This window comes from Pavona decussata, unplaced genomic scaffold (genome assembly GCF_977016875.1).
Source record: "Pavona decussata unplaced genomic scaffold, jaPavDecu1.1 SCAFFOLD_527, whole genome shotgun sequence".
Classification (NCBI taxonomy): Eukaryota; Metazoa; Cnidaria; class Anthozoa; order Scleractinia; family Agariciidae; genus Pavona; species Pavona decussata.
Window position 1 is genome coordinate 83,122 of NW_028145832.1, and position 11,879 is coordinate 95,000.

The 11,879-nt window shown below is 39.3% G+C and overlaps 1 protein-coding gene across 2 annotated transcripts in view; it reads left to right on the top strand.

Moving 5' to 3' along the window:
• The window catches only part of LOC146449976 (protein mono-ADP-ribosyltransferase PARP14-like), a 112,063-nt gene that overhangs the window by 77,544 nt on the left and 22,640 nt on the right, over positions 1 to 11,879 (top strand). For both annotated transcript variants that reach the window (XR_014860447.1, XM_085100922.1), the window contains exons 1-4: positions 4,041 to 4,187; positions 5,157 to 5,237; positions 9,551 to 10,837; positions 11,209 to 11,442. Coding sequence is in view for 1 of the 2 variants with exons in the window: in XM_085100922.1 (XP_084957048.1) it covers positions 5,213 to 5,237; positions 9,551 to 10,837; positions 11,209 to 11,442 (1,546 nt within the window). In the remaining variant the exon portion in view is untranslated. Of the gene's footprint in view, positions 4,188 to 5,156; positions 5,238 to 9,550; positions 10,838 to 11,208; positions 11,443 to 11,879 lie in introns of those variants that run through there.

Genomic DNA, 11,879 nt, shown 5'->3' on the forward strand with positions numbered 1-11,879 from the left:
TCCTTCAATGCAAATATGGAATGGGTCGATTCAAACATTCCATCATTCAATCCAAATATGGAATTGTTTGTTTTAAACATTCGATTCTTCAATCCAAGCACCCTTTTCTTCAATCCAGAAATGCCATTCTTCAAGTTAAACATGCATTCCTTGTATTGCCTGGCCTATCATTCAGTTCAAGCATGCATTTCGTCAATTCAAACATGCCATTTTTCAATTCAAACATTTGATCATTCAATCCAAACGTGCATTTCTTCAATGAAATCCTGAAACTCAAACACTACACCATAAATTCCGCGTTCAATTTCGATAGAAAATGCTGAAATCCTGCTGTTGAAACATTCTGCACTTTAATTTTGAGATATGAAATCCAGATTATAAATTCAAACATAGTCTCACAATGTAGTTGTGCAGTGGCTCGATTCAAACATTCACTTCGGCGATTCAAACATTCAGCTCAGCAGTCCAAACTTTCAGTTCCTCTCAAGTAGTCTGGAACCGAGGGGATTCTGTAAAACGAGGATACGGACGGGCGGATGGCGGATGGGGCTTTGAAAAAAAAAAAAGGAGGAGAAGGAGAAAAAAGGATGTTGATACGGTTAAATTTATTGGTTAATTGTCACCTTCTAAGAAATGCTAGCTTTGACCATTTTTTTTTTTTTTATCTTTTTTTTTTAATTTGAGTTAATTTTTTATCTTATTGTCAGTCAAACAGCGAAAACGCTACGAAATGTTTCTTCTCGTTTTTCAACCAAATCAGTCTGAGTTTGCAGTGGAACTCCGTACATTAATACGACACACCATCTGGCAAAACAACACGTTCTGATTAACGGGTAAAGTACTGTATGAGCTCTTGTTAGGAATTATAGATTGGAAGTCATGGTTATTGTTTGAACAGACAGATCGATACAAGTTATTTAAAAATTATTTTAAGATGTTCAAAGATTTCCCTGTGTAGGATTTTTGAACGTGTCATTTTCTTCTCCTTAAATTTGTACACAAGCCAAGTTTTCCTTGCAATATGGGGACTTTGTTTGATGGGGTTTTGCGTCTTTTCGGTTTTGATATTCATTGCGGATTTTGACGGGTTTTTCTCTTTTTTGAACATTCAGATTTTTTTACCCGACAGAACAACATGTTTTTTTCGGTCACTTTCTGGTTTTCTCCCAGTTGCCTCAGCGGCGGCCTTCAGTCCCCAGTCAGGTCAGAGGTCGTCTTCTCCGTGAACTTGGTACAGTCGAACCTCGATTATCCGGATTCGTTGGGACTTGAATAAAATGCCCGGATAATCGGAGTCCGGATAATCGAAAATATGAATATTAATGAGACGGGAATGTAAAGGAATGAAATAAAGAAAACAATTTAATTGTGAATAGATTTTTAACGCTGTCTAACCAACCGGTTGATGTTTTGAAGCTTTCGCGATCGGTCGACTCCGCGTCCAACTGCGCTGAGAAATGTTTCGCTTTTCTCCTGAAGAAGCGGATCTGAAATTGGTGTTCCGCTGCTGAATAAACCAGGCGTATAAGGCTTTATCCAATTGCTCTGACACGTTCGCAAATCTGACGCAGGGAAATCTTTGGACATCTTAAAATAATTTTTTAATAACTTGTATCGATCTATCTGTTCGAACAATAATCACGATTTCCAATCTATTATGCCTAACAAGAGCTCGTACAGTACTTTACCCGTTGATCAGATTATCCTGTAAATGTTCATGAATGTGAACGTGTTGTTTTGCCGGATGGTGTGTCGTATTAATGTACGGAGTTCCACTGCAAACTCAGACTGATTTGGTTGAAAAACGAGGAGAAACATTCCGTAGCGTTTTCGCTGTTTGACTTACAATAAGATAAAAAAAATTAATTCAAACTAAAAAGAAGATAAAAAAAAAATAAAAAAAAATAGTTAAAGCTAGCATTTCTTAGAAGGTGACAATTAACCAATAAATTTAACCGTATCAACATCCTTTTTTCTTCTTCTTCTTTTTTTTCAAAGCCTCATCCGCCGTCCGCCATCCGCCCGTCCGTATCCTCGTTTTACAGAGTCCCCTCGGTTCCAGACTACTGGAGAGGAACTGAAAGTTTGGACTGCTGAGCTGAATGTTTGAATCGCCGAAGTGAATGTTTGAATCGAGCCACTGCACAACTACATTGTGAGACTATGTTTGAATTTATAATCTGGATTTCATATCTCAAAATTAAAGTGCAGAATGTTTCAACAGCAGGATTTCAGCATTTTCTATCGAAATTGAACGCGGAATTTATGGTGTAGTGTTTGAGTTTCAGGATTTCATTGAAGAAATGCACGTTTGGATTGAATGATCAAATGTTTGAATTGAAAAATGGCATGTTTGAATTGACGAAATGCATGCTTGAACTGAATGATAGGCCAGGCAATACAAGGAATGCATGTTTAACTTGAAGAATGGCATTTCTGGATTGAAGAAAAGGGTGCTTGGATTGAAGAATCGAATGTTTAAAACAAACAATTCCATATTTGGATTGAATGATGGAATGTTTGAATCGACCCATTCCATATTTGCATTGAAGGATTGAATGTTTGTATTGAAGGATCGAAAGTTTGAACCGAACAATTGCACATTTGAATTGAAGGATGGAATGTTTGAATTGCAGGATCAAATGTTTGAATTGAAGGATTGAATGTTTGAATTGAAGGATCGAATGTTTGAATTGATACTTTGAATTTTGACACTAAAAACGCGCCATATTTGTCAGCGGATTCGTGCATTGTGCGTGTGCAGTGGTTGTAAATCTAACGGAATGGCGGAGTCTTATGAAAAATAATTGCGGCCGAAAAGCAAAATTTATTACTGCCCGTTTTCGCCTGCTTAACTTGTGGATTTATTTAATTTTACAATTTTATTAAGCTTTACATAATTTTTATGTACTGATTGTTGCTTGCGTAATAGTCTATATGTACTCCAAAGCTGCTGCATAAATATCCAGTCCGAAATTGTTGTCCCGAGATTGTTATGCAACTCGAAGCCGACCCGATCCCCGGAGCATACAGCGTAAAGTCTTCGAAGGTATCGCTGCCATCGTACTCTTTCCTGTTTGAAGGTAAAAGGAAAGGCCATTAGAGCCGGCAGAACACAAAGAAACGAAAGCGAAATTAATATTTCCCTAGTTTTCTTTAAAATTCCGATGGACACAGTGGGAGAGGCGGCTTTTCAAGTTATGAGAGCATCGCTTCTCGGTCTTACTTCTTTCTCTCCCCCGGCCACTCCCCCGGCCTCACAACGTTTTATTTAATTTGTATTGAGACTTCACAAAAACATTTTCAAGACCTTGTGTAAACGGTATACTAATTTCGTCTTCCACTAGAAAGACCTGTTTTTAAAATATCCAGAAATTGCAGTCACATTAAACTTTTTTTTTAATCGAACTGTCTGATTTGCATATCCAGGCTTTCTCTTATGCATCATAAATAAGAAACTCGAAAATAAATTTAAAAAAAATTGTCCCGATCCAATCGTTTTTTTTTTTCAAAAGGCAAGCGCAATCTTTGCGCTGTAACCTCTGGGAGGAATTTCTTTTCCTCAGTTTTCCTACCCTGTCTGATTCAATAACAAGTTCGGCTACCCTTTCCGGGCTTACAGTCCATGAAGTTAATTTGCGAAATTTTTGCTTTGCACGACAAGTGTTGTATTATACTAGGAGAGCAAGAGGCACTGCTTTCGGAAAGATTTAGCCCCTCTGTATAGCCCACTAAGATGGAGTGTCCCTTCCGACACTTTGATACACCGCTTACTTATAATAACAACAATTAATGCACGACCACGTGAACAGAGAGAAATTTGTAACTTTTCATACCCTCACGCGTCTCCAAAAGTTACCCACCCGCCTGCCCTCACGAAAACAGCTACAAACTTATCTTTACTTTCAGTGTGAACCAGAACAGAAAGTTTAAACTCTTCCGTTCAACTTTTAATGGATTTTTTCCGAGCCTCACTCATCCACCAGTGAAGCTCGTTCCCAGCTCCGACCGTTGTCTGCTAGCTGAGCCGGAAGTGATTGGTTCCACGAATTCTTGTAAACCAAGGTTGTATAGAATTTCGTTCAAAGTGAAACTACCGATCTCAGCAAGTTAAACGTCTGGTTTACTTTGCTTATTTGTTTCAGAGGGTGTTTTGGAATCTACCGATCGCAGGGAATTAATCTTTGGTAAGTTTTCTCAATCTTTTAACGGAAACGTTCGCACCTACGCGAAAAAGGGCTACAGTCGAAGCTCTCGGAAGCGAGCACCTCTCGAATTTGAAAAAGTGGACGTAACTACAGCTGGTCGCTTTAGAGAATGCAATCTCGTAAGCGACCAAAAGCTGAAACAATAGAAGCTGGTCACTTACCAGAACGTTTGGCATAAAGCTTTCTACCTTGGTCTTAGGATCCAGCCATAAATCATCTTGAATTCTAGATTCGAGATCTTAATCTACGAACATTATCAGGCAATGCTATATTTATACTGTAAATGTGATCACGTAGTTTATACTTTTATTAAAGAGTTGCCGTAATACGTATCAGAATCTAGCTTTAAGTGGTCGCTTACGAAAGCTTGAAAACAAAGGAAAAGACCAGTTGGTAGTTCCCAAAAGTGGTCGCGGTCGCTTGTGGGAGAAATGAGTGACAATTCAAACAGGGTTTCACAATGGTGGTCGTAACTAGAGCTGGTCGAGAGTGCTCGCAAGGAGAGCTTCGACTGTATTTACAAGGCTGAGTAATAAATATTCTGTCATGCAATGTCTCAGGATCTTTATGTTACGGAACGTGTGGTATTGTTGTGATAGGTTGTTATCTGAGGTACACAAGCGTGCAGTTATTCTGAAACGGAACACTTCATAATGAATATGTATATTCTAAACCTCGTAAGCAAGATTATCGATGCTGGTATGTTTGAAGAAACACGTGAACTAAGCAAAATATGTTCGTTTGTGGATTATATCATGCACAGTGTTTAAGTGCAATGGTGAAGCTCAGTTTTAAAGCAAAGAATAGACAAGAACGAGCGACACAATTCGCGAAGTGTGGAAATTCACCGGACCATGGTTTCACCTCCAGACCTTATTAGCGCCCAAACTCCGGATTTGAAGAAGTCTTTTTATTTACTGATATAGTATCCATTACTCTTTCATTTAGAGAGTTCGTCATTTACAAATCCTGAAGTAATACACCAACTTGACTGAGTACAAGCAATGGACAGTAACAGTAATGAATTTGGTAAGTGAATCTAACTGGAATTTCTCGTTGATGTTGTTACTTTTGTGGGTGCATCGAAAACGAAACTGGATGTGACTCACTACTGAAAACTACCAGGAGATAAAAAACAAACTTGATAAAACTATCATGAAAAGCTTCAAGGTTTATGAAGTCCCCATAAAGTAGACTAATTGTATCTCGGGTTGGTGTTTTTTGTTTCACAGCTGGTATCAATTTTCTTAGTCTGTATTTGCTTGCTATCATTTGCAATTCATGATTGAAAAGCACCGTTTGCATTGACTTGTTTACCTTGTCAAAACTCGTGTGTCCAGGAAATGACAGAAATGGTTTGACAGTGAACCCGGGAAAAGCTAAACAGGAAACGAAACTGAAAGTACCTCGCCTGATTTTGTTTCTGAAGGAAATTTGACCATCTATAAAAAGAAACAGAAACTTGTAACTCGAAACGCTTTGCCGTATATTTCATTGTGTGTTGAACGATTTATAGTAGCAAGCTGGTTTTAATACGTTCCTCGTGGTCCTGCGATGCGTTTTTAACCCGATAACTAAAAATTTTAAACACAAACTCGTTAAGAAAAATATTACAGCCCGATTACTATTCCAAATCAATTAGCAATTGGTTAATGTGTCAGTGTATGAAGCACGCGCGGAAGTTTGGAGAGTATGAAAGATGGGTAAGAGTTTAAATACGCCGAGAGCAACTCTAACTTCTTGGGTTACAAAGCGTCAGAATTCAGTTTCCGCTCGCGAGGTCACGTGTGTTAGTTTACGAGACATTTACGCATTTGTCACGTTTTATCAATGAAAATAGAAAGAAAATAGACAAAAGGCTTTTCTAAATGAAAAAATTGATTCAGGTATTAAAAATTGCACGCCTTTGCATCTTAAAACAACGACTTTAAGTTTTTGTTTTAAGATGCAAAGGCGTACAATTTTTAATCCGAGACGATAAACGCGCAAGTGATTTGAAGAAACTGCAAGTCATTCAGGCACAGGTCACCAAAGCGTGATGTAACACAGATCACCATGCAAGCGGGATATAAGAGTTTGTATGGCTTTAAAATTAAATCGCAAATTAGACAACAACATTCCCACAACAACCCACAAAAATTATAATATAGTCTAAAAACTAAGTAGTCAAGGACTTGACTACGTGTAGCTACTTCCGTAGGAAGGAAATAAAATAAAAGGCAGTCTATGACCGCATGTGGCTACTGCTTTATTTTGTAGAATATTGCAGTAAAGAAGCAGTGTTGTATAAAATTCAAAGGGGTTAATGAACTAGTCTAGGCGTAATTTGATCGTGTTGTTATATGGATGAATTTGGTATGCGCTGGAGGCTTTCGGTTTGTTTACACTTTAATACACAGGGGACAGTAACTCTCTCCTCCGCAGAGGCTTCTTAGAAAGCCTGGGGAGAGGGAAATTAAACGAGTAGAGCCTGGGGGAGAGAAATATTAAAGCGCGCGGGGGACACCCGCGACTTTTTATTTTCCCCGTTTTCCTTCCTTTCCCCTCCTTTTTTCTACGTTTCTCCACTGATGGAGCCTCTGCGGAGGAGAGAGGGACAGTAATCGGTCAGTATAAAATGCAGACTGCAGATTGCAGACTGCAGACTGGGTATAAAATGCAGACTGAGACCAAAACTGCCTCTTCGTCAAAATAATATGGATGCATTTTGAATTTTTCAACTTAATTTACACTAGTGTCATACAATCACCTTTTGAGATCATTTCCCATGAAATTGACATTATTATATTCTTTTTGAAAAGCGTCAACCTTGAATTGAAATGAACAACCCCAAAGCATAATGTAAGCAAATTATAACGCGGACACATGACCTTTACTTGAAACGTGGTCGACCTCTTTGCCGCTTTGCGTCAACATGGCATCGGTGACATCGGTAAGTGGCAGTAAAATAATGTTTTTTGAATAAAATAGGTGTTCATGTATTGCTAGAATACTGAGGGTATACAATGTCTTTGACAGTATTTATTCAAAGAAGCTAGTTAAAATCTGTCGATTTCAAATTGCTTGCCCCCTCGGAAATCAAGTCTGTTTACCTCATTATAATATGAAAACCATCATGGGCGTAATTGTTTACGAACTAATGCAAAGCGATTAAGCTCGAGTCTTCTTTGTGAAGAAAGGACCTCAGGAAATAAAAAGTACCAAATCTAGATAAAGAAAACAAACTGTTGAGAAATGGGTCAAAAATAAGGTTAATGTCGTGTGAGATGATCTCGGAAATGTGATTGCTTGACACTAGGGTTAGTTGAAAATTGAAAATGTATCCTGTATTTGACGAAGAGACGGTTTTGGTCTCAGTCTGCATTTTATACCCAGACTGCAGTCTGCAGTCTGCATTTTATACCCAGTCTGCAGTCTGCATTTTATACTGACCGGGGCAGTTACTAATAGATATTGTTTGGCTCTCCCATGTTTACATCAGATCGCATGGTGAAGAAATTCCGTGAATCAAGATACCCAGATAAACAGACAATAAGCTTTCTTAATTGAAAAATTTATTCAGACAGAACTGTGTTCACGCCTGAAAAGCAAATTTGTTCAATTTTCGCCTCGAGTGAAGCTACGCGAACTGCGCGTCACTAAACATGACTAAAGCACAATTTCTCGTTCTTCGAAAATTTCGCCAAAGCTATTTGAAAAATGACAAATCGACTAATTTACATAAAGCACGGCGAAATTCATATTCAAACCTGTGATATTTAGTAAAGTGTATTCCCAGTAGCACACAAAAATTCCCGAGAACGTCTACAGCTCATGTGATGATTTGCAGATCTTGTTTCCCATCGCACATGTTTCGCCTTGACACAATCTCGAACAGGCATTTCTCCGCTTTGAAGTCACTGATTTCCTCTTTTTAAGCAGCCGAGTGTTCGTTAGAAGTTTTTGTTTTGATTTACAGTATTGAAAAACTGCGATTACCGTTTTTAAAATTTCACAAAAAACTGTTAGGAATACGAAGAATCGGTCAGTTAGAAAAGTATATAAGGACAACTTCACAATCAAACCTGTAATTTCTTAGAAATCGGATTCCCACAAGTATTCGAACATTACCAAGAAAGTGCGTGGCTTAAAAAATGACCTGACTGTCCGCTTGCTGGCGTCGGCTGGATAAAACGACAATTTGTCCCTGAAGCACAATTTCTACGCCGTCAATTATTGTTTCAGTTTATTGTTTCGAAAAGGGTGTGTTTTTACTCAGAGAAAGCGAAATTGGCGTCTGAAAATTCATAGTTTCGAGAGACATGATGATACGTTCCGGCTTGTTCTCTTTTTCCCTTTTCTTCAGTTTTGTTTTCCGGGAGTTAAAATCTCCAATCCCAAAGAAAAAGTTGGCAGATCTTCTTCATCAGCTGGTTCGCTTGTTGCCATCTGCATTTAAATTTTTTGCTTAAGTTTTCCTCGTTTTTGGATGCAAAATGCCGAAGTCACCCACATTTCTAACAAAAAAGTCACCCCATTTCTAACAAAAGGTTATTGTTGGAATAACAATAGAACATTGTTCAGAAACAATACTTAGATACGTAAACATCATAACTTAGGAGAGGAAACTTATGAGGGGTTTGTAAATCTGCTCCCTGTAGAACAGATGAGTTGTTCTAGAAGGCCAGTTGTCCCAGCTTTAAAAGCTAATAAGGAAGACCAATTTCCACCAGTTCTGCTAGGTTGATCTTAGCACACAGGAAAGGTAACCTTAACACTAATGTCTCCTAGCGGCTTTGTAATCATGACCAGAAAAATAATACAGTTACCATGATAAACGTAACACTAAATTTATGATACCACCTTGAAAATGGGCCCTAGCAAGTTTGGCCCCAGGAAAACACTTCCCTACAGCCTTGTGCGCTAGAGTACCAAAGAAATCCCACCCAAGACTAATTTACGTCGACCGTTAGATCGGGTGGCAAAACATTGCGTGATGGTAGATGGGTTTGGGGGAAGTAGTAACTCTCCTACCTTGTGATACTAAAATTCTTTACAAGTCGCTACCGACGCTGCTATGGAAATCAGTAAGCCATCTAGGATCTGAGTTTAATGTTACCTTTATTCACCTACCTGGTGCCGGAAAATATACAAATAGTAGCTAGCGCGGGATTTTTTCAACCCATCATGTAGAAAATAACATTATTACTGATCGGTTATCGCAAGCTGCACACGTTTCGTGAAGCCAGAGATATATCATAGCTAGGAAGAAAACGCAAAGCCGATTTAAGTGAGGTAGCACATATTTTTCTTTAATAGGTGATCGAAAAACTGATTGGTTAAGTGTTGCTTTTATTTTACAGAAGATGACTTTGGCTACGAAGAACAGCAAGGAGAAGAGGAGGACGATTTTTCGGGAGACGACTTAGACTCAGATGACGCAAACAATGGAGAAGGCAGCGACGACAAAAGCTGTAAAGTTCAGGCAACGTCTGCTTCCAGAGAGATAGAAGAGGAAGAGATGGATCCAGATGAGCTAGAAGAAAACTTAATAAAAACGCTGAAAGAAATGTTCGGTTTACCAAAGGTCCTTATTAAACAAATTCTTTGTGCCGATGATGTCAAAGGAGACTTGGAGATAGCAAGACAGCGGTTACAGAAATACCAAGATATAGAAAACCCACCGGACCAGTTTAAAGCGCCCATTAAACCTAAGCGTCCAGTTGTTACGAAAACTCCAAAAAGCGGAGGAGATTTCCAAGCCCCTAGTGGTGGATTCAACTCAGAAAAACGTCCCCTAGGAGACAACCGGGCTGGAATTGTTAAGGGCAGAGCATATGCTGAGCTGCAAAGTTATCAAGAAAAAAAAGAAAAGGAAAGAAGAAACAAAAACAACAGACATGAAAATGTGCCACTGCAGGGAGAACAAGATAGGGTCAAAGAAAAACCCGAATGGAGAAAACATAGTTTCGAAAAAAATGAAGAGCAGATGGATGGCAACCAATTCTATCGCCATCAAGATTCAAAGGGGCGAGGAGGCTTTAGAGGAAGGCAAAGAGGAGGACCAGGACCCAAGGGGGGATATAGAGGTGGTTCTGTTCAGAGTCAAAGAGATAAACAAGAATACAGGGACGATGGCTTTCAAGAGAATTGGAGTTTTGGTTGTCAAGGTGACGATTATACACGTCAACCTCCAGGAGGATGTGGGAACCGGAACGGTCGAGGGAATCCACCAAAGATCAAACCCAAACCCTACAGAGGACCGAAAGGGGTAGCCAGAAGTGGACCAAGAGAGGAACCCAGAGGCGGTTACGATCATGAAGAATACCGAGACGCTGACTTCAATATACGTGAGCAAGCGAATCGCGAGAGACCGGGTAGTGAAGCTAACAAAGAGCGAGGTCGTGGAGGAATGAGACGAGCACAAGTCCTGTCAAGTGTGGAGATCGATAAACGCCCTGAGAGGAGAAGAAATGAAGAGGATGAAGCTAGGTTTGAGCAGAATAAGTTAGTTGTGCGTGGGCTAAGTGCATCTACAACCGATGACGGCGTGTGGAACTTCATTGAGGCAATGAGCGGTGAGGAGGTAAAGGAAGTAACAATGCTGGGGAAAGGCAAAGCTCTTGTCACAATGGCTGAACAGATAACAAGTAAGTATTTGAGGAGTCCTTAGAAGTTTAACAGTGAATCGGCAAATGTCTCATCGTATTTGCGTGTGCGCAAGGGCAATTTAGGTGTAAGCCGACGTTTATTTCAGGTTCAACCTTTATTCAATCTTACTTTGACTTTGGGACGCTGTTTGATATCCTAGCATGAACGAAAAAGTATAGAACGTTGAATAATAAGCAGGTCTTTGTCAAGGAACTTTCCTGCTTGTATTGTACGGCCCGTTCGATTAGGATCTCGTGGGTACCCCCCAACCGTTCTTTCCCCCTGTCCTATATCTAGTTTATTTCTGAAGACCTAAAGAGGAAAGAAACTTCTTGTAGGCGATTTAATTATAGTTTTTATCATTCATCAGATTTCAGCAAAATCAAGACGAAAAGTGAACGAAGGAGCCTCGACTCTGCTTGGATTTCGATCGAGAGAGTTCCTGTTTGTACAAGCGTTTTTGTCAGCGGCCTTTCCACTAATACTACTCATGATGCCATTGAGCTGTACTTTGAAAGTCAAAGAAACAGTGGGGGTCCTGTGGAGAGGGTACAGTTTGAGCCTAAAAGTGATCAAGCTGTAGTTGTATTTCAACATCGAAGAGGTAAGAAACTTAGGTCAAAATCTTTCAGCTTTTTGTGCAAAGAGCAAACAGAAGCCTACATACATTGCTTAACTTTACATTGTTAATTATTTTTTGCAAATGCAAAATTGTTAATTAGGCGTAAGAAACGTTCGAAAAGTCTGTAGTTTCTATCTGTTTTTTTTTTGCTTTGTCTACACATACAGGAGAAAAATAATACCAATTGGCATTTAGGCAAGGCTACCAGAACAGCTTAACCATTTATAGGGGACCCATTAGAGCGAGCCCGAGCCTCAAGCATTACCCAGGACATTATGAACTTTTTGCATATGCATTCAGTAGCACTCTCCTCCATTCCATGTTTTCAAAGAAAATAACGATCTCTTTCCCAAATTTCTTGCTGGGCTTATTTACGTTCCACCTTGGAATTCTATGACGGGCAATGACGTACCTGTATA